The sequence below is a fragment of the Ruditapes philippinarum genome, unplaced genomic scaffold (genome assembly GCF_026571515.1).
Source record: "Ruditapes philippinarum isolate M1 unplaced genomic scaffold, ASM2657151v2 ctg1530_1_1_1_1, whole genome shotgun sequence".
NCBI lineage: Eukaryota > Metazoa > Mollusca > Bivalvia > Venerida > Veneridae > Ruditapes > Ruditapes philippinarum.
In genome coordinates this window covers 268,861-292,297 of record NW_026860708.1, presented here as the reverse complement: position 1 = coordinate 292,297, position 23,437 = coordinate 268,861, and the positions used below count along the sequence as shown (strand labels likewise).

General features: G+C 38.6%; 3 protein-coding genes across 3 annotated transcripts in view; all 3 read left to right on the top strand.

Annotated features, from left to right (window-relative positions):
* Nucleotides 1-389: 389 nt before the first annotated feature.
* LOC132713126 (mucin-5AC-like) lies at nucleotides 390-10,058 on the top strand. The gene is made up of 2 exons (XM_060695597.1): nucleotides 390-1,020; nucleotides 8,188-10,058. Exon 2 carries the CDS (start codon nucleotides 8,201-8,203, stop codon nucleotides 9,623-9,625), a length of 1,425 nt encoding a protein of 474 aa, XP_060551580.1. The 5' UTR covers nucleotides 390-1,020; nucleotides 8,188-8,200; the 3' UTR covers nucleotides 9,626-10,058.
* A 1,945-nt stretch (nucleotides 10,059-12,003) lies between these two features.
* LOC132713130 (uncharacterized) lies at nucleotides 12,004-12,972 on the top strand (the record flags this gene model as incomplete). The annotated part of the gene is made up of 1 exon (XM_060695601.1): nucleotides 12,004-12,972. A coding segment is annotated over one exon (969 nt), but the record flags the coding sequence as incomplete, so codon positions are not given.
* Nucleotides 12,973-14,543: 1,571 nt separating this feature from the next.
* Nucleotides 14,544-23,437, top strand: part of LOC132713129 (uncharacterized) — a 29,924-nt gene continuing 21,030 nt past the window's right edge. The window contains exons 1-13 of the mRNA XM_060695600.1: nucleotides 14,544-14,632; nucleotides 15,216-15,462; nucleotides 15,533-16,208; nucleotides 16,492-16,619; nucleotides 16,897-17,208; nucleotides 18,136-18,331; nucleotides 18,943-19,217; nucleotides 19,523-19,736; nucleotides 20,169-20,552; nucleotides 20,803-21,003; nucleotides 21,289-21,537; nucleotides 21,962-22,196; nucleotides 23,197-23,369. Coding sequence (XP_060551583.1) covers nucleotides 14,544-14,632; nucleotides 15,216-15,462; nucleotides 15,533-16,208; nucleotides 16,492-16,619; nucleotides 16,897-17,208; nucleotides 18,136-18,331; nucleotides 18,943-19,217; nucleotides 19,523-19,736; nucleotides 20,169-20,552; nucleotides 20,803-21,003; nucleotides 21,289-21,537; nucleotides 21,962-22,196; nucleotides 23,197-23,369 — 3,379 coding nt within the window. The remainder of the gene's footprint in view (nucleotides 14,633-15,215; nucleotides 15,463-15,532; nucleotides 16,209-16,491; nucleotides 16,620-16,896; nucleotides 17,209-18,135; nucleotides 18,332-18,942; nucleotides 19,218-19,522; nucleotides 19,737-20,168; nucleotides 20,553-20,802; nucleotides 21,004-21,288; nucleotides 21,538-21,961; nucleotides 22,197-23,196; nucleotides 23,370-23,437) is intronic.

Below are 23,437 nucleotides of genomic sequence, written 5' to 3'. Positions count from 1 at the left end.
CTTGTAATAAATTTGGCACATCACAAGAATGGATTCTACATATCAGATACGTTCAATAAAATTAATGAATAATAAATACAAAACATGTTACTAACACAACTGCAAAAACGCATGCATTTCAGTTATTTAATTCTTGTATAGCATAGCAAATTACGTACATAAATAAATAACAAGGTTATGGTGAACATCTTTAGTTGAGCTTTGAATGTCAAGGTCATCTAATTAAATCAATGCCATACCTCAGGACGTGAAAATGATGTTCTTGTAAAAAAAGATATGTTGTGTCCAAGCATAAGTCTTATAAAACAAATATGTTATTGACCAATGCGGTAACATTTTTCACAGAGACAGGCAGATAAAAAGAAAGGAGGAAAACCGTTTGTCCTAAACTCTGGCCAGATTGTCCGAAATAAACTGGAAATGAAGTCTGTTAGACTGTATTAAAGCAATACACATTTTGAAAATATTTATTAAGTAAATATTAATTTAGAAATACGCCATTGAACTACAAGTCAGTAATAATACTTGACTATTTTACTACCTCTAATAGTACCCCTGCGGCAGGTCAGTCTAGTAGAAAATATGCTTTTGTTATTCTTACGATCTTATTGACCAATATTTAACTTTTCGTAAAGCTCCCGTAGAATTATTGAAAAAATCTTGCATGAATGAAAAACTGGGTGTGGGTCAACTAATACGGATTTACAGAAATTTTAACACTTTCGCCAAAACTATGGAATAGGTGGGAAGCAATATTTTGATGACTTTTCATTGCAAACCAGCTTCATTTATTGCAAAACATATTTAAAGAAACGCATGGATATTTTCGATTGATAATTTTTTTTTGTGGATTTACAAAAATAAAAAAGAAATAAGATGATGTGTAGTCGTTAGAATTATCTTAACAAAATTACTCAACAGTGATTTCATTGGATTATATAATCAGAGTGGTTTCATTTTACGGATTTAAATCAAATAATCAAATTGGATTTTTTTGGGAATTACTACTTAATGAAAAAGGTAAAGTCTCAATTTTTGTATGTGAATATTAATTTAAAATGTTTAAAAACTTGTGATTTAAGCAAGGTGAGTCACTTTTTAAACTAAAAAAGAACTACAAAAAGAACACAAAGCAACAACTAAAAACAACAAACAAACAATAACAGCAAGAAAAAATATAATAAAGCATCGAACATTTATTAAGAAGTTTAACATCTATCGCACGGTAATGACATTCGTCCCGAATAAGACGCATACAGCGGTCTAAAAGTCTGTTTGAATATAATCATGCGAGTAACACTGTTCAGTCACAAACGATTTTGACGTCAACGTCATATCACGTTGATAGGAACGCTTAACGTGCAAATGATTTAACAGAAACATACTTTCTTTGAAAAGAAAATAACATGAATAATATATTATTAGCTTCACAATCACATTTTAGTCTTAGGAAAATAAATATATATACTAATAAAAGGTTAATTCTTAATTTTTTTTTTATTTTTTATTTTTTTTTTGACGCGGTTCAAACAATTCCTTAGTTCGGCTCATAAACTGATTTGAACTTTTGATTGAATATCCATTCACAGATCGATTATTCATTTCATATTCTGTTATCATTGTAACATGGCATTAGATTAGGTGACAAGATCAATGTCAGTCGAAATACAAGATATTCAAACATGCCATGCACTCACTAATTGACCAATTATACAGTAAATAAAAGCATTTGATACGTACAAATCAATTTGTCGATGATAAGTATCAATTTTTCTGGAGATTGTAACTTATTTATGGTTACAGAGTCAAGAACCGTGTAAATATTTAAATATGTAAAAATGCATTATTTCAGTCGATTATGAGAAGTTTTAATTTTGATATGAATCAAAGAAAGCATAATATTGATTTCGGGTTACTTGATTATTTTCTTGAGAGAATAATATAAGCCGTTTTTAGCTCTAAATATTATATATTAGTTTTAAAACTGTTCTTTCATTAGACTCGGCAATAAATTCAAAAAGGGATGGCATTCTAGTTTCTGGAAAGATAAATATATAACTCATATATTATAGTTCTATAGATAGATACACATTAGTGCCAAAGAATGTTTGCTTTTTTTACAATACAATTTTAGAAGAAAATACAATACAATACAATACAATACAATACAAATACTTTATTCGCTTTAAGGCTACCGGCCCATGCAAAAACATATATACAGAAAAACAATTTACACAAAATTATAGCATGTGCACAATGTTTAAACTTATACTATATAAATTTAACTGAAAATAACTTTTAAGCATAATTATTTTTCTGGGAGTCTCTTAATTATCATTTTGTATCTAAGACATATTAATTGTTTAACTTCCTTTTACAAAAATGTTGCTGTACCCTTTATAAGATCATCACTTTTTGTAGACATTAATGTATTAAATTTGTTTCGGGTTGGAGCATTTAGGTACTTAATCGGTAAATATAATTTTCTTAGTTCTGAATAAAAATCACAACATAGTAAAAAATATATATTAAATTTGTATAGAGATTATGAAAATATGTAAAACTATGTAAAACCTGCCTCACTCCCACATACGCTCACGCAACCCCCTCCCCCTGCCTCACTCCCACATACGCTCACACAAGCCTCCCTCCCATATAAGCTCACACAACCCCCTTCTCCTGCCTCCCTCCCACATAAGTTCACACAACCCCCTCCCCCTGCCTCCTTTCCGCATACGCTCACACAATCCCCTCCCCCTGCCTCACTCCCACATACGCTCACATAACCCCCTCCCCCACTCCCACATAAGCTCACACAATCCCCTCCCCCTGCCTCACTCCCACATAAGCTCACACAACCCCCTCCCCTGGATCCCTCCCGCATACGCTCACACAACCCCCTCCCCCTGCCTCACTCCCACATACGCTCACACAACCCTCTCCCCCTGCCTCACTCCCACATACGCTCACACAACCCCCCTGACTCCCTCCCACATACGCTCACACAACCCCCTCCCCTGCCTCACTCCCACATACGCTCACACAACCCTCTCCCCCTGCCTCCCTCCCACATACACTCAATCCCCTCCCCCTGCCTCACTCCCACATAAGCTCACACAATCATCATCTTCTCATCTCATTCTTTCAAAAATGCCATCACTCTAAAGAATAACTTTGAATAAAAAGTTATTTTTATTTCTTCATTTAATTAAAAAAAAATAAAAAATGTCAAAAAACAACAATTTTTCACCAAAATTTTAGGTGTAAGGGCACGTGTTAACATGGAAAAACTAGTTTTTGGGTAATTCCAAGGTTTTCATCATTTTTGATAAAGTCGTTTTTAATCATTTCCCCTAACCCTATAATATATAAGCCGTATTTCAATACATCAATTAACTGTTAAAACAATTCAAATTGTAGACGGACACACTGAACACATCACCTTAGTGCAATAACTGGTTAACTACTATTATTTTAGAAGGACTTAACCACTTTTATACACTAAGGCAACGAATCTAGGCTTCTTGGTCTTACCAAATGATGATCTGTTTAGAATTAATTTTGTCCTTTAAAGGATAATTTCGAGTAAAAAAATAAGATTCATATTTTCTTCTAAACTAAAACAAAATAATATTGATGCGTTTTACTCGCTTCAAATATTAAACACTGTAGAATTTATGTGGTTTAAAACTGACGCATAGCTTTTATGACGCCACAATCTAAAATTGTATCGCGTATTTGTGTATAACAGAAGTTATTCCAATTGTATGATATATGGCGGCGGATGACTAAAACATAGATGTAAAAATAGCTCCAATTGTAACAGTGTAGATAATGACGTCTGTAGATCGATTTCAAGGTGTTTGGTTTGGACAATTTAATATCAATTTAGAAGAACTTTCATTTAACCACCGACCTGTAATTTGTCGGATTACCAACAATTTAATAATTATGTTTAATATGACGGCGGTGTCAAAAATAAGTAGGGACTAGTCATGTGACAGGCCAGTCCGGTGTCAATGTAATGTCCATGTAATGACCATTAATTTTGAAATTTATGACATAAATTAAAAGAGCTCAGTCTAAAAACATTTTAAAAAAACAATAAGTAATACGAGCATATTGAAAATCTATATTAAGTACGTTTCTTAGTCTTACTAGCTCACTTTGTACCAAATAAATGAGCCGCGTAACGACAAAAGCAACATAGTAGGTTTGCGACCAGCATGGATCCAGACCAGCCTGCGCATCCGCGCACTCTGATCAGGATCCATGCTGTTCGCTAACAGTTTCTCTACTTTTAAAAGGGTTGGTAAGCGAACAGCATGGATCCTGATCAGACTGCGCAGATGCGCAGGCTGGTCTGGATCCATGCTGGTCGCAAACCCACTATGTTGGTTTTGTCATGACGAGGTTCAAATGATTATGCTAAAAAAGGAGATTGAGCAAATGATCTGAAATTTAATGGTATAGACCAACATGAAATGGTGTACAAATGTGACTATTTCCTGTCCCGTAATGTGTAAAAACGTCAGTGGAGTCTCTTTAATGGTGGTACATGTATTGGTGTAATGCAAATGACAAATCATATATTCATGCATAGACAAAATTGCCATATTTCTCAACAGGATTGTTTCATATTATGATTGTGATCATGTTTTTAAGTCTCAATTTTCTTAACACAGCTGTTTTAAACGTAAAAGCGTTATTCTATATTACGAGGGCATTATTTTATAAATCGCAAATCTGCCATTGTTGTGATGTAATTGTGTTCAAATCGGGTTTAAATATTATTTATATAAATAAATGTTGCAGTCATGTCTAAACATATACTTTATAAAGTGGCAATCGTAAACAAACACAAATGTAACCGTCCAAAATATATGAAGTTGAATTTTCTCAAATGTTAAATGTGTGATCTTGATAGACTATGCCGTTGTTGTAATGGCCATATTGCAATGTCAAAATGAGGCTTTCTTTCAGAGAAATGATGAAGTAAAGGTTGAAGTTGTCTGCTGAAAGACACAATTAGTCCGATTACCTTCTGAATTTGTATAATGGATTTGCCTTACTTTAACTTTGGAACAGTCCCATTTAGTGCTTTGTGGATTTCAATACATTGAGCTCCCAACAATGTAAAACCTCGTCTGATCGCAAGACGCACATGCTGGTCTGTCCGCAAGAAGCACAGACTAATCTGATCACAAGACTAATCGGAAGACGCACATGCTAGTACGATAACAAGACGCAAAGACTGGTCTGTAAAAAAATAACATTTTATTCATTATGTACTAGAAATGCATGTTTAAGAGCTGATACTTATAAAGCCGGGATAATAATTGTGGCATTTTATGAAAATTAAAAGCCAGTCTGAATAGGTCAGCTTAGCTGTTTTATATTAGTTAAAAAGAATATCGCAAATGAGCTAAATATTTGTTGAATAGAAAGAAATTTTAATTATTTTATGATTACGTTTAATTTATAATTGAATGAACGACGGTTACAAGAGTGCTTTAAAGTGTAAATAAAGGCAATTATGTAAACAATTCAGTGACTCCTTAACAAAAGTGGTAAGCTCTTACGAATATAGATAAATATCGTTGTCATCTTAATAAACTTGAAAATAGCGAAGCCAAATAAAATGTGTCACAATGATTTACTACCGAACTAAAATGAATGGTGAGAAAATAAAGGATGCATATAGTATTTGAACACGTCAATGCTTGACTGGGTCATTTGACCGAATGCCTAGTGGCAAATAGCACCGCTACGTTAACTTTAGAAAGTGTATAGGATATTTGTTTAATATAGAATAACAATTCAATATTTAATCGAACACTATTTGCACATCCTATTCTGTCTTGGGCGTTTTTCTTTGACCGATATTTGACGCAACTGTCCAAACATTCAGTGCAATGTCGGAGTTCAATTTGTTTTAATTTCACTAAAATTTGTATTGAATTATTTAGCATTAAATAAACGTTCGTATGATCTGTCTGAAAATCTGTAAGATTTAGAAACAAACTAAACTATGCATAAAGATCAATTTCGTAAATTAACCACCATTTTCAAGCATGTCTAATTGTGACAGAGAAAAATTGATTGTTGATTACTAGTATTAGCTAAAACTATCACATATTCTTTAAGATAAAATATACCTAAATTCCTCCAATATTGTGAACGTTCTTACAGCGTTACAGACTTTGAGTGTAAATATAATAATTCATTACAAAGGAATGATTTCCACATATTTTCGAAATTTACTTTGAAATAGTTAATTCGAAAATGTAACCTTTTAAGTAAATTAAATTAGTAAATTTGAAACCTTGAATGTCGTCTTACACGGCTAAATTTGAAATGTTGCAGCCTCGGTTTGGTTGAGCCCGTTCTTAGATGGCAGTGGTTAATGCAAGCTCCCATCTGGACCCCCTAAATTTCAACAATTTAACATGCAAATTGCGTTAAATTTAGAAGTTTAGAAATACAATAAGACTCAGTAATTATGTCGTATTGATTTTACAGAACTCCGATTCTCATTCACAATTACTTTTCAAACTTGCTCGCGGAAATGAGTATTCCGCCAATGATTTCTAATAACCACTATACACAGTTTCGAAACTCTCAAGGATCGTCTTTTTTTCATAACAGAAATGGTGATGTGCGGAAGCTATGTTAAATAACAACGAATTTATTATGAGTAAGGCTTTATTTTAATAAGGATAAAGATTCTTCGTTCACAGTGATTAACAATTTACATATAACGTAGGACAAAAAACACGGATTTTGGGATGTTGATATAATATATGTATGTATGATATTCGATGACATCAAGGCATGATGTCGAGTTTTCTTCTTAATTTCTTATGTTAAAGAATCCGATATGTCTAAATAGAAATACACCTTGATTGAAAACTGCATTTAATGTACGTGTTACGAGATTAGTTACTAGATTACTGGGCATGGTTCAATAATCAATCAAGGATAAATAAGATTTTATCGTCTGAAACATTATGACCGGATATAATCATGAGAAGCAGACATCGATATTTCACGTCTGCTTTACATATGAAGGGAGGTAACTCGAAGATTCGTAATATTCAAAATATAATGGATAACTTCTGAAATTCGGAGGAACCTTAATTTTAAATATTTTATCAATATAGATACTAATATTATAATAATGAGCGCGTTATTTCGTGTATTTGTGAAATATCTGTATACATGTACATTTGTAATCATAAATGGTCAGACGTGTGATAGACTTCGTACATTATGTGAACTGGTCCTTAAACCAACATCTAATTGAGTTTTCAAAATAAGATTGAGTTTTCAGATTAAAAATGTGATTTTTCAGGAGAATATCCATAAACAATTATATTATGAATAAATGGAAAGTTATCTTATAAATTGTTTCTTTATTACAATAAAGAGAAAACAATACTGATTTTAAATACTTTTTGAATTAATGAATGACTGAATGAATGAATGTATGAATGAATGAATGAACGAATGAACAATTAATTACTTTAATGAATAATTAATTAAATAAAGTAATAATTAATTGATCAATCAAACATTGGTGTGCGCGCCTACAAAATGCATTTAATACATGTAAAATAGTGATTACTGTATATAAAAAAGAAAATCTGCACAAGTGCACGCTGTATGGACAATTATGTTTATACATGTTTTTTTGTTGTTGTTGTTGTCTTTTTTGTTGTTGTTGTTGTTTATTTTATTTTTATTTTGTTGTTGCTGTTGTTGTTTCTAAGACCAAAGTGTCTTTAACTAAAGAACTATTTATGACAGTTGAACTTGCAGGTTTGTACTCAATGTGACATTGCACGTGATATGTGACGTCATTCGGCACAACTTTTGTAAACGTTGTTTGCTGATGTAAAAAACTTTATACAACCAATGACAGCTTTCCTGAAGTTTTATTTACTTGATTTTTACGGGGATTTGCAAAATATAAGGATTGTATAACAGAAAAGAGGAAAAAATACAATACATGTCTCAGTAGGATATACAAGAATCTTCGATAAGCTAAAATGCGAAAAAAAACGAAAACGAAAGTCGATGAAATTTCACATCCATCATGATCAACAAAATTTTCCTTCCTATAAAACATGCAAATCTTTCCTTTATTAATTTTAACAATGTCAATTCATTTTTTTATATTTACAGTCACTAAATAGAAATGACGGATCAACGACGCCTGATAAGGCAGTTGTCATACACTATTTTGACGATGCTGATTTCAACACTTGTTTCTGGATCAACAACCGTCGCTGATACAACTGTCGCACCAACAACAACTGTGGCTAATACAACTGTCGGGCCGACAACAACTGTTGCTGACACAACTGTCGGTTCGACAACCACAGTGGCTAACACAACTGTCGGACCAACAACAACTATGGCTGATACAACTGTCGCAACAACAACGGCAGTGGATAATACAACTGTCGGACCATCAACAACTGTTGCTGATACAATTGTCACACCAACAACAACTGCTGCAGATACAACTATCACAAAAACAACAACTGTTGCTGATACAACTGTCGGACCAACAACAACCGTCTCTGATACAACTGTCGGTTCGACAACAACCATTGCTGATACAAATGTCGGTTCGACGACAGTGGCTAAAACGACTGTCGGGCCAACAACAACAGTTGCTGATACAACTGTCACACCAACAACAACTGCTGCAGATACAACTGTCACAAAAACAACAACTGTTGCTGATACAACTGTCGGACCAACAACAACCGTCTCTGATACAACTCTCGGTTCGACAACAACTGTTGTCGATACAAATGTCGGTTCGACAACGACAGTAGCTGATACAACTGTCGGACCAACAACAACTGTTGCACCAACAACGACAGTTACTGATACAACTGTCGCACCAACCACAACTGTAGCTGATACAACTGTCGGACCAACAACAACTGTTGCTGATACAACGGCCGGACCAACAACAACAGCTGCTGATACAACTGTTGGACCAACAACAACAATTGCTGATACAACTTTCGAATCAACAACAACCGTTGCGGATACAACTGTCGCTCCAACAACGACAGTTACTGATACAACTGTCGCACCAACCACAACTGTTGCTGATACAACTGTCGCACCAACAACAACTGTTGCTGATACAACTGTCGCACCAACAACAACTGTTGCTGATACAACTGTCGCACCAACAACAACTGTTGCTGATACAACTGTCGCACCAACAACGACAGTTGCTGATTCAACTGCAGGACCAACAACAACTGTCGCTGATACAACTGTCGCACCAACAACAACAGTTGCTGATACAACTGCAGGACCAACAACGACAGTTCCTGATACAACTGTCGCATCAACAACTACTGCTGCTGATACAACTGTCGCACCAACAACGACAGTTGCTGATACAACTGTCGCACCAACAACGACAGCTGCTGATACAACTGTCGCGCCAACAACGACAGTTGCTGATACAACTGTCGCACCAACAACGACAGTTCCTGATACAACTGTCGCATCAACAACTTCTGTTGCTGATACAACTTACGCACCACAACTACTGTTGCTGATACAACTGTCGCACCAACAACTACTGTAGCTGATACAACTGTCGGACCAACAACAACTGTCTCTGATACAACTGTCGCATCAACAACTACTGTTGCTGATACAACTGACGCACCCACAACTACTGTTGCTGATACAACTGTCGCACCAACAACAACTGTTGATGATACAACTGTCGCACCAACAACGACAGTTGCTGATACAACTGTCGCACCAACAACTACTGTTGCTGATACAACTGACGCACCCACAACTACTGTTGCTGATACAACTGTCGCACCAACAACGACAGTTGCTGATACAACTGTCGGACCAACAACAACTGTCTCTGAAACAACTGCCGCACCAACAACAACTGCTGCTGATACAACTGTCGCACCATCAACGAGAGTTGCTGATACAACTGTCGGACCAACAACAACTGTTGCTGATACAACTGTCGCACCATCAACGACAATTGCTGACACAACTGTCGCACCAACACTTACTGTAGCTGATACAACTGTCGCACCATCACAACATACGACAGTTGCTGATACAACTGTCGCACCAACAACAACTGTCTCTGATACAACTGACGCACAACAACAACTGCTGCTGATACAACTGACGCACCAACAACTACTGTGCTGCTGATACAACTGTCGCACCAACAACAACTGTCTCTGATACAACTGTCGGACCAACAACAACAGTTGCTGATTCAACTGCAGCGCCAACAACAAACTGTCTCTGATACAACTGACGCACCAACAACAACTGTTGCTGATACAACTGTCGCACCATCAACGACAGTTGCTGATACAACTGTCGGACCAACAACAACTGTCTCTGATACAACTGCCGCACCAACAAACAACTGTTGCTGATACAACTGTCGCACCAACAACAACTGTTGCTGATACAACTGTCCATCAACAAACTACTGCTGCTGATACAACTGTCGCAACAACAACTACTGTCGCTGATACAACTGTCGCACGAATCAACGACAGTTGCTGATACAACTGTCGGACCAACAACAACTGTCTCTGATACAACTGCCGCACAACAACAACTGTTGCTGATACAACTGTCGCACCAACAACTACTGTTGCTGATACAACTGTCGCAACCAACAACTACTGTAGCTGATACAACTGTCGCAACAGCACGACATCAACGACAAATGCTGATACAACTGTCGCATCAAACAACGACAGTTGCTGATACAACGACTGTCGCACCAACAACAACCGTCCCTGATACCAACTGTCGCGGCGCGCAACAACGACAGTCACTGCTGATTCAAACTGCAGGACAAACAACGAACTGTCGCTGATACAACTGTCGCGACCAACAACAACTGTTCCCTGATACAACTGTCGCGCCAACAACAACAGTTGCTGATACAACTGTCGCACCAACAACGACAGTTGCCTGATACAACTGTCGCACCAACATCTACTGCTGCTGGATACAACTGTCGCACCATACAACGACAGTTGCTGATACAACTGTCGCACAAACAACGACAGTTGCTGATACAACTGTCGCCACCAACAACAACTGTCCCCGATACAACTGTCGCACCAACAACGACTGTCACTGATTCAAACTGCAGGACCAACAACAAACTGTCGCTGATACAACTGTTCGCACCAACAACAACTGTCCTATATACAACTGTCGCGCCAACAACGACTGTCACTGGATTCAACTGCAGGACCAACAACAACTTCGCTGAATACAACTGTTCGCACCAACATACAACTGTCTGAATACAACTGGTCGCACCATACAACCTTTGAACTGTCGCCCTGATACAACTAGTACTGATAAACTGTCGCAACCGAACAACAACTGTTGGCTGAATACAAACTGCGCACCGAACACGACTAGTGTCCTGGATACAACTGTGCGCCTCACAACGTACTGTAGCTGATACACTGTAAAACAACTGTTGCTGTACTGCGGACCAACAATACACTGTCCCTAGATACAATTCAGTCGCAACTACTTTTTGGTTTAACAACGTCCAAACAACCTTTGTCGTGATACAACTGTACGCACCAAACAACGACAGTTCCTAGAAAAACTGACGCACCACCAAACTAAGCAACTTTTTGCTGACTACAAACGTCGGTTCGCACATCAACTTACTGTTGCTGATACAACTGTCGCACCAACAACGACAATTGCTGATACAACTGCAGGACCAACAACAACAGTTGCTGATACAACTGTCGGACCAACAACAACTGTCGCTGATACAACTGTTGGACCAACAACAAGTATATCTGATACAACTGTCGAAACAACAACTACTGTCGCTGATACAACTGTCGCACCAACAACAACCGTTGCTGATACAACCGGTGGGCCAACAACAACTCTTGCTGATACAACTGTCCAAACAACAACTACTGACCTGATACAACAGTCGCACCAACAACTACTGTAGATGATACAACTGTCGCACCAACAACTACTGTAGCTGATACAACTGTCAAACTAACTACTACTGTTCCTGATACAACTGTCGGACCAACAACGACTGTAGCTGATACAACTGTCCAACCAACAACTACTGTTGCTGATACAACTGTCGCAACAACAACTATTGTCGCTGATACAACTGTTGCACCAACAACTACTGTATCTGATACAACTGTCCAACCAACAACAACTGTTTCCGATACAATTGTCGGTTCGACAACAACTGTTGCTGATACAACAGTCACACCAACAACGACAGTTGCTGATACAACTGCAGGACCAACAACAACAGTTGCTGATACAACTGTCGGGCCAACAACGACAGTCGCTGATACAACTGCTGGGTTAACAACAACTGTTGCGGATACAACTATCGGAACAAAAACAACTGTCGCTGATACTACTGTCGCACCAACAACTACTGTTGCTGATACAACTGTCGCACTATCAACTACTGTTGCTGATACAACTGTCGCACCAACAACGACTGTTGCTGATACAACTGTCGCACCAACAACAACTGTTGCTGATACAACTGTCGCACCATCAACTACTGTTGCTGATACAACTGTCGCACCAACAACGACAGTTGCTGATACAACTGTCGCACCAACAACGACAGTTGCTGATACAACTGTCGCACCAACAACGACAGTTGCTGATACAACTGTCGCACCAACAACAACTGTCTCTGATACAACTGTCGCATCAACAACGACAGTTGCTGATACAACTGCAGCGCCAACAACAACTGTTGGTGATACAACTGTCGGATCATCAACGACAGTTGCTGATAAAACTGCAGGACCAACGACAACAGTTGCTGATACAACTGTCGGACCAACAACAACTGTCGCTGATACAACTGTCAGCACCATCAACTATGTCCTGATACGCTGATCAAACAACGTGCTGATACACTGCCACCAACAACTACTGTAGAGTGATACAACTGTCGCACCAACAACTAACTGTTCTGTAAAACTGCGGCCAATAACAACGTTGCTGTTTAAACTGCCGCCCCCCCCCCCCCCCCCCCCCCCCCCCCCCCCCCCCCCCCCCCCCCCCCCCCCCCCCCCCCCCCCCCCCCCCCCCCCCCCCCCCCCCCCCCCCCCCCCCCCCCCCCCCCCCCCCCCCCCCCCCCCCCCCCCCCCCCCCCCCCCCCCCCCCCCCCCCCCCCCCCCCCCCCCCCCCCCCCCCCCCCCCCCCCCCCCCCCCCCCCCCCCCCCCCCCCCCCCCCCCCCCCCCCCCCCCCCCCCCCCCCCCCCCCCCCCCCCCCCCCCCCCCCCCCCCCCCCCCCCCCCCCCCCCCCCCCCCCCCCCCCCCCCCCCCCCCCCCCCCCCCCCCCCCCCCCCCCCCCCCCCCCCCCCCCCCCCCCCCCCCCCCCCCCCCCCCCCCCCCCCCCCCCCCCCCCCCCCCCCCCCCCCCCCCCCCCCCCCCCCCCCCCCCCCCCCCCCCCCCCCCCCCCCCCCCCCCCTTCCAAAAAAAAAAAATGCCCTGTACACTGTCGCCCAAAAACGACAGTTGCTTTCAACTGCCGGACCAACAACAACTGTCCTATAAACTGTTGCCCCACAACATGCTGCTTAAAACTGCGGACCAACAAAAAACTGTCGCTGTACAACTGTTGCACCAAAAACTGTGATAAAACTGCGCCCAAAAAAACACTTTCCTGATAAAATTTTGCCCCCACAACAACTCCCTATACAAACTGCCCCACCAACAAAACGTTTATACAACTGTCGCACCACAACTCTGTTGTGATACAAGCGCACCAACAACGAACATTCCCCCTATCCGTCGCCAACAACGCATTTGCTGATAAAATTTTCCCCCACCAACCCCAAGTTTTATCCCCAACGTCCATCAACCCAACACTTTTTGGGATAAAACTGTGCATCAAAAGACGTTGTGTAACTGCGCCCCAAAAAAAACTGTTGCTGAACAATGCAGGACCAAAACAAATTGCTGATAAATTAGGCTGTGTCGAAAAATTTTTGGAAAAAACAACTTTTTTGATAAAATGTCGAAAAAAAACCCTGTAGCTGATTACAACTGTCGCACCAACAAAACCGTACTGAACCCCGTTGGCTGATAAATGCAAACAAAACTGTCCTTTAGCAAAACTCAACATACTAAAAAATACTGTCGCTGATACAACTGTAAAATAACTTACTGCACTGGGGAACAACACTACTGTTAGCTGATACAACTGTCCAACAACTACTACGTTGCTGTTTACAACTGTCGGACCAACAACGACATGTTGCTGATACATGGGACCAACAAAAACAGTGTGATAAACTGTCGGGAAACAAATCTGTTGCAGATAAACAAAATCAAAAAAAAAAAACCCTGCGCTATACAGACTGTCGCAACCAACCCAACAACTGTTTCCGATACACGTCGTTCGACTTAACACTGAATACAACAGTCGGGCCAACAACGACAGTTTGCTGAGTACAACCTGCATGGACCAACAACCAACAGTTGTCTCGGAATACAACTGTGGCACCAACAACGACAGTCGCTTATACAACTGTTGCACCATCAAACGTCTGTAGCTGATACAACTGTCCGACCAACAACAAGTACTAATCTGATACAAGCTGTCGAAACTGCCCATGTCCAAACTACTAGTCGCTGGATCAAACTGTCGCAGCCACAACAACCCGTTGCCTGATACATACCGTTCGCACCAAACAACACCGTAGCTGATACAAACTGTCGGACCACAACAATACTGTTAGCTGATACAACTGTAACCAACGCAAACAACAATTACTGTTGCTGATACAAACTGTCGCAACAACAACTATTGTCGCTGATACAACGTGTTGCAATCCAACAACTACTGTAGCTGATACAACTGTCAAACCAACTACTACAGTGTGCTGATACAACTGTCGGACCAACAACGACTGTAGCTGATACAACTGTCCATCCAACAACTACTGGTTGCTGATACAACTGTCGCAACAACAACTATTGTCGCTGATACAACTGTTGCACCAACAACTACTGTAGCTGATACAACTGTCCAACCAACAACAACTGTTTCCGATACAACTGTCGGTTCGACAAAAACTGATGCTGATTAACAACAGTCGGGCCAACAACGACAGTTGCTGATACAACTGCAGGACCAACAACAAACAGTTTGCTGATACAACTGTCGGGCCAACAACGACAGTCGCTGATACAACTGCTGGGTTAACAACAACTGTTGCGGATACAACTATCGGAACAAAAACAACTGTCGCTGATACTACTGTCGCACCAACAACTACTGTTGCTGATACAACTGTGGCACCGAGAACAACAGTTGCTGATACAACTGTCGCACCCACAACTACTGTTGCTGATACAACTGTCGCACCATCAACTACTGTTGCTGGATCACAACTGTCGCACCATCAACTACTGTTTGCTGATACAACTGTCGCATTAACAACGACAGTTGCTGATACAACTGTCGCACCAACAACGACAGTTGCTGATACAACTGTCGCACCAACCAACGACAGTTGCTGATACAACTGTCGCACCAACAACAACTGTCCCTGATACAACTGTCGCACCAACAACGACAGTTGCTGATACAACTGCAGCGTCAACAACAACTGTTGCTGATACAACTGTCGCATCAACAACGACAGTTGCTGATACAACTGTCGCAACAACAACGACAGTTGCTGACACAACTGTCGCACCAACAACGACAGTTGCTGATACAACTCTCGCACCAACAACAACTGTCCCTGATACAACTGTCGCACCAACAACGACAGTTGCTGATACAACTGTCGCACCAACAACAACTGTCGCTGATACAACTGTCGCACCAACAACAACTGTTGCTGATACAACTGCAGCGCCAACAACAACTGTTGCTGATACAACTGTCGCACCAACAACGACAGTTGCTGATACAACTGTCGCACCAACAACGACTGTTGCTGATACAACTGTCGCACCAACAACGACAGTTGCTGATACAACTGTCGCACCAACAACGACAGTTGCTGATACAACTGTCGCACCAACAACGACAGTTGCTGATACAACTGTCGCACCAACAACGACAGTTGCTGATACAACTGTCGCACCAACAACACCACAGTCGTATATTACAGGTTAGAATATTTTTATGAAGTGTCATATCTTTTTCTGTTCTTGACAATATTCAATACATTGACAACCGTTTTTGAATTACAAGTTTATTAACAATTCGTACCTGTCCATTATACATCTATTAAATAAATATTGTTTCATTAACACTCCTTTATAATATTCATATCAAATCAGTTATAGTTAAAAATATTTGTCTTGTACAGTTATTTATCTTATTTTGGTTTCTGTCTCATCTTGATTCTTTACATAAACATCGAAGATTCTAGTTTTATATCTTGTTTGAAGGTTTACGTCTTGGTTACGGTGCGGGAGAAGGTGACAGCATCTCGACGGGTACTGATGACGAGTGTAACGTTAAACTTAAAACGTCATATGACGTTCCTTTCAAAACACAATCGTTCAGGAACATATACGTACGTTATTTTACTTTGTAATTATTATTTAGAACGCTGAATCAATATTAAATAATCAATTGTATTAAATATTTTTAAATGATATAGTAACACAGTTTAACGGCAATCAGAATGTACATACGGGTTGGTCCGAAAGAGATACTAATTTTTTTAAGGTAATTCCCCAAAGGTCTAATTACTGGCGTGATGGAAACATAATAAAAGAAGTTTTAGAAATTCTAGATAGCGATTTTCTTTATATACATGTATATATATATGTATTTATGCTGTATTTTAGGTGTGTGCAAACGGACTTGTTTGCTTTAATAAGCGTTATGAGAGTTACACTATTCCAATAAATGGCGAGACCAGCTCCGACTTACGTAATATCTATTGTCTGGCACCCTATTTCGCTGATCTAGATATGCGAGACACCGGTAAAATATTGTACCAGGCTTATGATGCTATACGAGAGGATGTTTCGGAAAGTAGCGATGTATTCACAACAGTAAAAGAACTAATGTCGAACATTTACGGGCTAGATTACAGTCCTGTTTATATATTAAAAGTAACATGGGAAAAAGCGCCAAGATATGGCAGTAACAACGAGGTAAGCGATACGAGTTTTGTTTCCCTGATATTTAGAGTACAGATTCTATTAAATATGGTGGCTGATTTTGTACATTGCGCGTTGCGTTCTCGATGGCGACAACGCAACCTATATCGTTATCGCCTTTTCGTCTTGTCGCTAGCGGCAACACGATAAAGCGCTAACGGTTTTATTTGGCGAAATATAAGCCTAATTATTAATTTGTAAAAGAAGAAGTTTTGAAAAGGATAAATAGGAAAATTTAAAGTCTAATTAGGATTTACCATCGCTTTTACAGGAGTTTTAAAGTATAAAGATTTAGACCCTTTTGTGATTAGGAAATATTTTATGGATCATTAACGTGATTTTGAGACAGGACTTTTCCGTACGATACAGATTTTATTCACATCATCTTCCAACCCCCCCCCCCCCCCCCAGCATCGACTTATGCAGCATTCAATATTCATTAATACTATATTATTGTTAGAAAAACATTCATTGTTTTGTACAATTTAGTTTAAACAAACCGGGCAACTATCATGATTGTTTAAGCTATATTTTTTTTTAAGAATTCACGTTGTTAGTAAAGAGCATGAGCTCAGATTAAAACTTGCTTTCACCATCCAATTGTATGAATCTTATTTAAATGCATTTTGCATGAATTGAAAAGTGAATGTTTGTAACTTATGAAATAACAAATATGACTTATATTAGATGTACATGTTTGTCTTATATCGTATCATTCTGAAGTATTAGCGTTTTTATGCTAATTTAAGTGCTTTTATGCTAATTAAATGTGTTCTTCTGCTAATTCAATGTACTGTTATATTAATTCAATGTGCTCTTATATTCATTTAGTGTACTCTTATGATAATTATATGTGTTGTTATGATAATTTCATACTTCGTATGTTCAATTTAGATGTACTCTAATAATAATTTATTTCAGACGGTGACTTTTCAAGCAATCTACGTGACAAATGGCTTAAGTGCTTACACTTTCTATAGCTATGAACCTGATGGTATGAACTTTCTAACCGATCCCCAGTTCATCGGAATTCTGGTAGACGGCGCTGCTGAAGGGTTCACTGATAGCCCAGATGGCTCTTACCTCCGTAGACCTGACGTCAACCTCATTTTAGAACGTAAGTAATATGTAGACTCAAACACAGGTGCCTGACATGTAACACACCCCCTTACCCACCCCATATATATAATAAATACAATGTTTATTATAGATATAAGAATGTTTGAATGGGGATATTAGACGTCAGGTTCCTTTGGACTCAGCCATTCATTACTCTGACATTTCAAGAATATAAAAATGTAATTCTCCGCACCTGGGTATCTAGAAACGCTTATACTTTCAAGTTATGGAAGCCTGCTTTGTTCTTGTAAAAAATACATGATTTTGATAGATCTTCTTCAAACGTTACACGTTTTGGCGATGAATGTTATTTGCCCTTTCTTATATGTAAATTAATGTGTTATCACTTGTCAGTCTGTAAATTGAACAAGAATCCTATAATGTAACAGATACTTATTTGACGACAACACAAAACACGAGCACTTAACCTTTTAATTTAATAATACTCTGAAAAAGTGATTAGTATACATGTATTAATCTATAATTAGAAAACGTCATATAAGGATGTTCAAAGGTAAGAACAAGACCGAACCGTACCGTATATGTACATTGTTAGCTTATTGTCAATTTACATAGTATCTTATATTCATATACGTGTCTCACTCACAGCTTACAAAGGGACTGCAACCTTCCAACTAACATCAGACGAGGAAGAAGAAGGCAAGGAAAACTATCGCATGAAATGCCAGAAATGGCACAAATCAGAGAAATCCCGAATTGCTTCTTACAGAGCTGAACTTGACAAGATGCCTCAATGCCCATGCGCGGCTTTATTCCTGGTGTTCGATAGGCGCTTTAGCCTTGGCTTTCTGTCTTTTGATTTAAATGAAAACACTTTCACAGTTCCAGTTTCCCCGAGGAGAGACTATGCGCCGTATGGGAAGGTATAAATCTAGAATTCAATAAAACTGTAACGGCCAGTTAGTTAGTTATAGACACGTACTATTTTATAACATCTTTAAAGAAACTGATACTTTTTTTCGAATTCCTATATAACCTTACTTATAAAAGAGAAACTGTATGGTCACTCGTGGAAGAACGTCTTTAAAGTCAATTAATAAAGATAACAGTGAAAATAATGGACCTTTAACATTACAGATAGCATTGTTAAATATTATATTTGATGTGCTTAGTTATGTTCGTGGCGTCTAAAGAAAACATACATGTACATTTTTTCCTTACTGCTCAGACATGTACGTATAGCGCTTTCACCCGGAGCTTCATTGGTTCGGGAAGAAATGCTGGATCATTCAACGCTTACAACGAACTAATAAATAGCAGACAACACTCACTTCAGGACACCGTCTACAAGAACGTCTGCTGCGATCAATCTGACCTTTGTGACCTTTATTATGATGTCAGACCCACACATAACTGCTATTCCACGTTTCCATTCAGATTTGGTATGTTGCTATGTTTTATGTTGTCGAAACTCTTTATCTTGCAAACGACCTAGCATTGTAATACAATGTGACAATGTATATTTTGAATATATCTTAACTCAGCACTTACATATTTTCCATTAATCAGAATCCGTTTTATTTCAAATTCAGCATACCAATTTACATAATGTGGCAGAACGGGCGTGAAGTCAGGCCCATGGGAAAATGCCACAATAACTCGTGACACGAATCTGCCACGCTCGTATTCATTCAATTGAGCTTGTCGTGGAGTAAAGTGAAGATTATGCTATTAAAATTATATATAATGTAACAAAGCTTGCATGAAAGAAAAAATGTTAAAAAAGCGGCATATAATGTTTTGGTAACAAGAAATCAGATCAAAAGAAAAGTATTAAAAGTGCATGTTCAATACATGTGTACTTTTTATGACAGGTGGAGGTTTCGGAGATCCTCATATTGCTACGTTAGATGGACGGACGTACACCTTCAACGGTCATGGCGAATATGTTCTCCTTCAGATATCGTCTGCTGATTTCCAAATTCAAAGTCGTACAGATCGCGCGGAAAAGTCCGATGGTTCTGCGTCAGAAGCCACTATTTTTACAGCGTTCGCCATCGAGTCTACTGGAGCTTGGCTTCAAGTTGAAATTAATAACGATAAAACTGGAATTAATCTGTTTGCCGGCTCTAATAAGACAAACTGGGCGGATTATACATCATATTTTTACGACAATAGTGTCAGTTTCTCGTACGTGACAGACAGTCTTAGTATGAGTCGTGATAATAACACGCTTGTGACAAGTTTCGCAGAAACAGGTAAGTAAATTGATATGACTGCAGTATCATATAAAGCTAGATTAATATCAATTTAACAGTTACATTCTTAAACGCCCATTGTTATGTCTGTTTTAAAGTAACAAGAATGCAATTTGATTACAATAAATTGCCCCGTAGAAATGTTGTAATCCGTAGTTTAACGACATGTTTATATCTCAGGTGATTTAAAACTGTGATTTCTTGTTACATTATTGGTTTTAACAATGGTACATATTGATTAAACTTTCAGGCGTAGCGTTCAATGTTACTATAGGAATTGGTCTTCTACAGATGAGTATAGGTATGAACGACGAATATGAATCATTGACACGTGGGTTGCTAGGCAACTTTAATGGAAATGATGCAGACGACCTTGTACCTCGAAATGCAGGGACAGCTCTACAAAACTCGGCTTCGGAGAGGCAAATTTTCGAAAACTTTGGGCAGACATGTAAATAATTATTTTAATAAATCAAAATTTAAATTTAATATTATTTTAAGTATTGGATTCATAATAAAATAGAGGACAGAATCTCTTAGTCTATTTTCATTTGACTTCAATGGTTAATGGTATTTCTTGCAATGCTGAAACACTCATTCAGTTAGATTTGTTACCATAGCAACCGAATAGTATGTTATACATTGCAGAATGCCAGCAGGCACGTACATAAAACATTTAACATGTAGACAAAGACATTCTTTCTTATTTATTTATTTATTTATTATTTCTTAATAGGGTTAACTTCTGCGGCCCAGTCAATCTTCAAATATGACAACGGTAAGTCGCATAGTGACTACAGCTTCCCAACTTTCGTACCGAAATTTCTAGACGAGGCTAATGAAACCCTCGTGACGGAAGCAACGTCACTTTGCGGCGAGGGCAAAAATCAGTGTATATTCGACTACGTTTTTACTGGAAATTCTGATTTAGCATTGGCGACAACTGCGACAGAAGATCAAGCTTCTGAAAATAATGCTGATGCAGGTATGTGTTTTTAACTTTTAAAAGATGCTGGTATCCTCATTTGCATGTTTTTGCTATGCATGCATAAATATGTATCTAAATCTAAATCTTCTATTTTCATTATCGAAGCCGTTCTGATATGCGAAATGGTGTGTCTGCTTATGAAGCATAGTTATTTAAAACATTATGGATTACAATCAAATATTTGATTTAGGAAGAAAAAAAGAAGAAAGAAAATAGAACAATTCATGTGTAAAATCCGTTCAAAGTTGAAAAATGAATATCCTGTCACTGTCTTGATAGCAGATAAATATATTGTACTAAATAGCATATAATTTATAATGATATTATTTCGTTTCAGTTGTTTTTCATTTATAGTAAAAGATGCATTACTTTATTCTTATTTTTTTTCATGTAACGAAGTGAATTTTTTTTCATTTTCCAGCAAATATCTCGCCTAACGTCACAATAAACAGCGGGACAAAGACCGTAGACGGACGTAATTACCTATATACTGACGTCAATAAAGTTTCTACGTTTACGCTTCTCGGCACAGATGACGGCACGTTAACGTATGAGTTTGTCAACACGACAGCAGAAGCCAGTCTCGGTACACCGAGTAATGACGGAACGGTCGACGTCAACGTCCTTATTCAAAACACGGATCCAGTTTACGTTAGGTATTTCATTGTTAACTTAACAATTCGGTAAAATTTAATATGCTACAAACAGACAAGGACTGTGGTCAAAATTATTATTTATCTTTAACGTAAATAGTTAGAAAGTGAATATATAGAGGATATTTGTTTGTTTCAGTGTAAGATCGAAAAATATTTCACCGAGTGAACACCAGATGCAATATTTTCCACGAGTGGCGTAGCCACGAGTGAAAATATAATAGCTGGGGTTCACGAGTGAAATATTATTTGATCTTACATGTAAAACAAACAAATTTTCTGTTTATTTCATGATTTTTTAACGATTTTTACACCATTTTACTGATTTTTGCCGCGTAACGTCATGCTCTTATCTTCATGACGTCATCAAATAATGACGTCACAATGTTGAAGCAAAATATAATTCCATGATTATTTTTAGATTTTAGATGTTTTTCAGCACAACGTTCGTAAATATTTACGAACTACAGTTATCACGTACATTTTTTATTATGATTGACTACATTTCCGCTAAAAAAAACATTCATTAATGATAAATATTTTATTTTTACGCCAAATATAGTTCGGCTACTGTGAAATTATATTTGGTAATCATTACTGCGAAATTATCAGAATATAATTAACCGTTATAATTCAGTAATCTACTACAAAACATGTAATAAATATATATATCTATGAGCAATTTAGCTTCAGAGTAAAAGAGTGATAGGGAAGACAATGCTGGATTTAACATACATGAGCCGTGTCATGACAAAACCAACATAATGGGTTTGCGACCAGCATAGATCCAGACCAGCCTGCGCATCCGCGCAGTCTAATCAGGATCCATGCTGTTCGCTATCAGTTTAGCTACTTGTAATAGGGTTGGTAAGCGAACAGCATGGATCCTGATCAGACTGCGCGGATGCGCAGGCTGTCCGCGCAGGCTGGTCTGGATCCATGCTGGTCGCAAACCCATTATGTTGGTTTTGTCGTGACGCGGCTCACATTGTTCTTACTTCAGCGTAACAGCTACTGATGACCGTGGAGTTAAGGCCCCTGTCGTTGACATTGTTGTCGTACTTTGCACCGGATGTAATAGTCACGGTTCGTGTGATAATGACGTTATCAGGGAGGATGTTAGATCTACCGATGGTTTCAAGTATGCTACGTGCATCTGTGAACCGTACTGGACAGGTAAGAGACTATTTACACGCCTGAAAGGCCCATTACACCTCAAAATGTTATAAAAGCTTTACGCGGTG

Excerpts from the sequence above, each read along its gene's own strand:
- LOC132713126 (XM_060695597.1), top strand. The coding sequence starts at position 8,201 with ATGACGGATCAACGACGCCTGATAAGGCAGTTGTCATACACTATTTTG.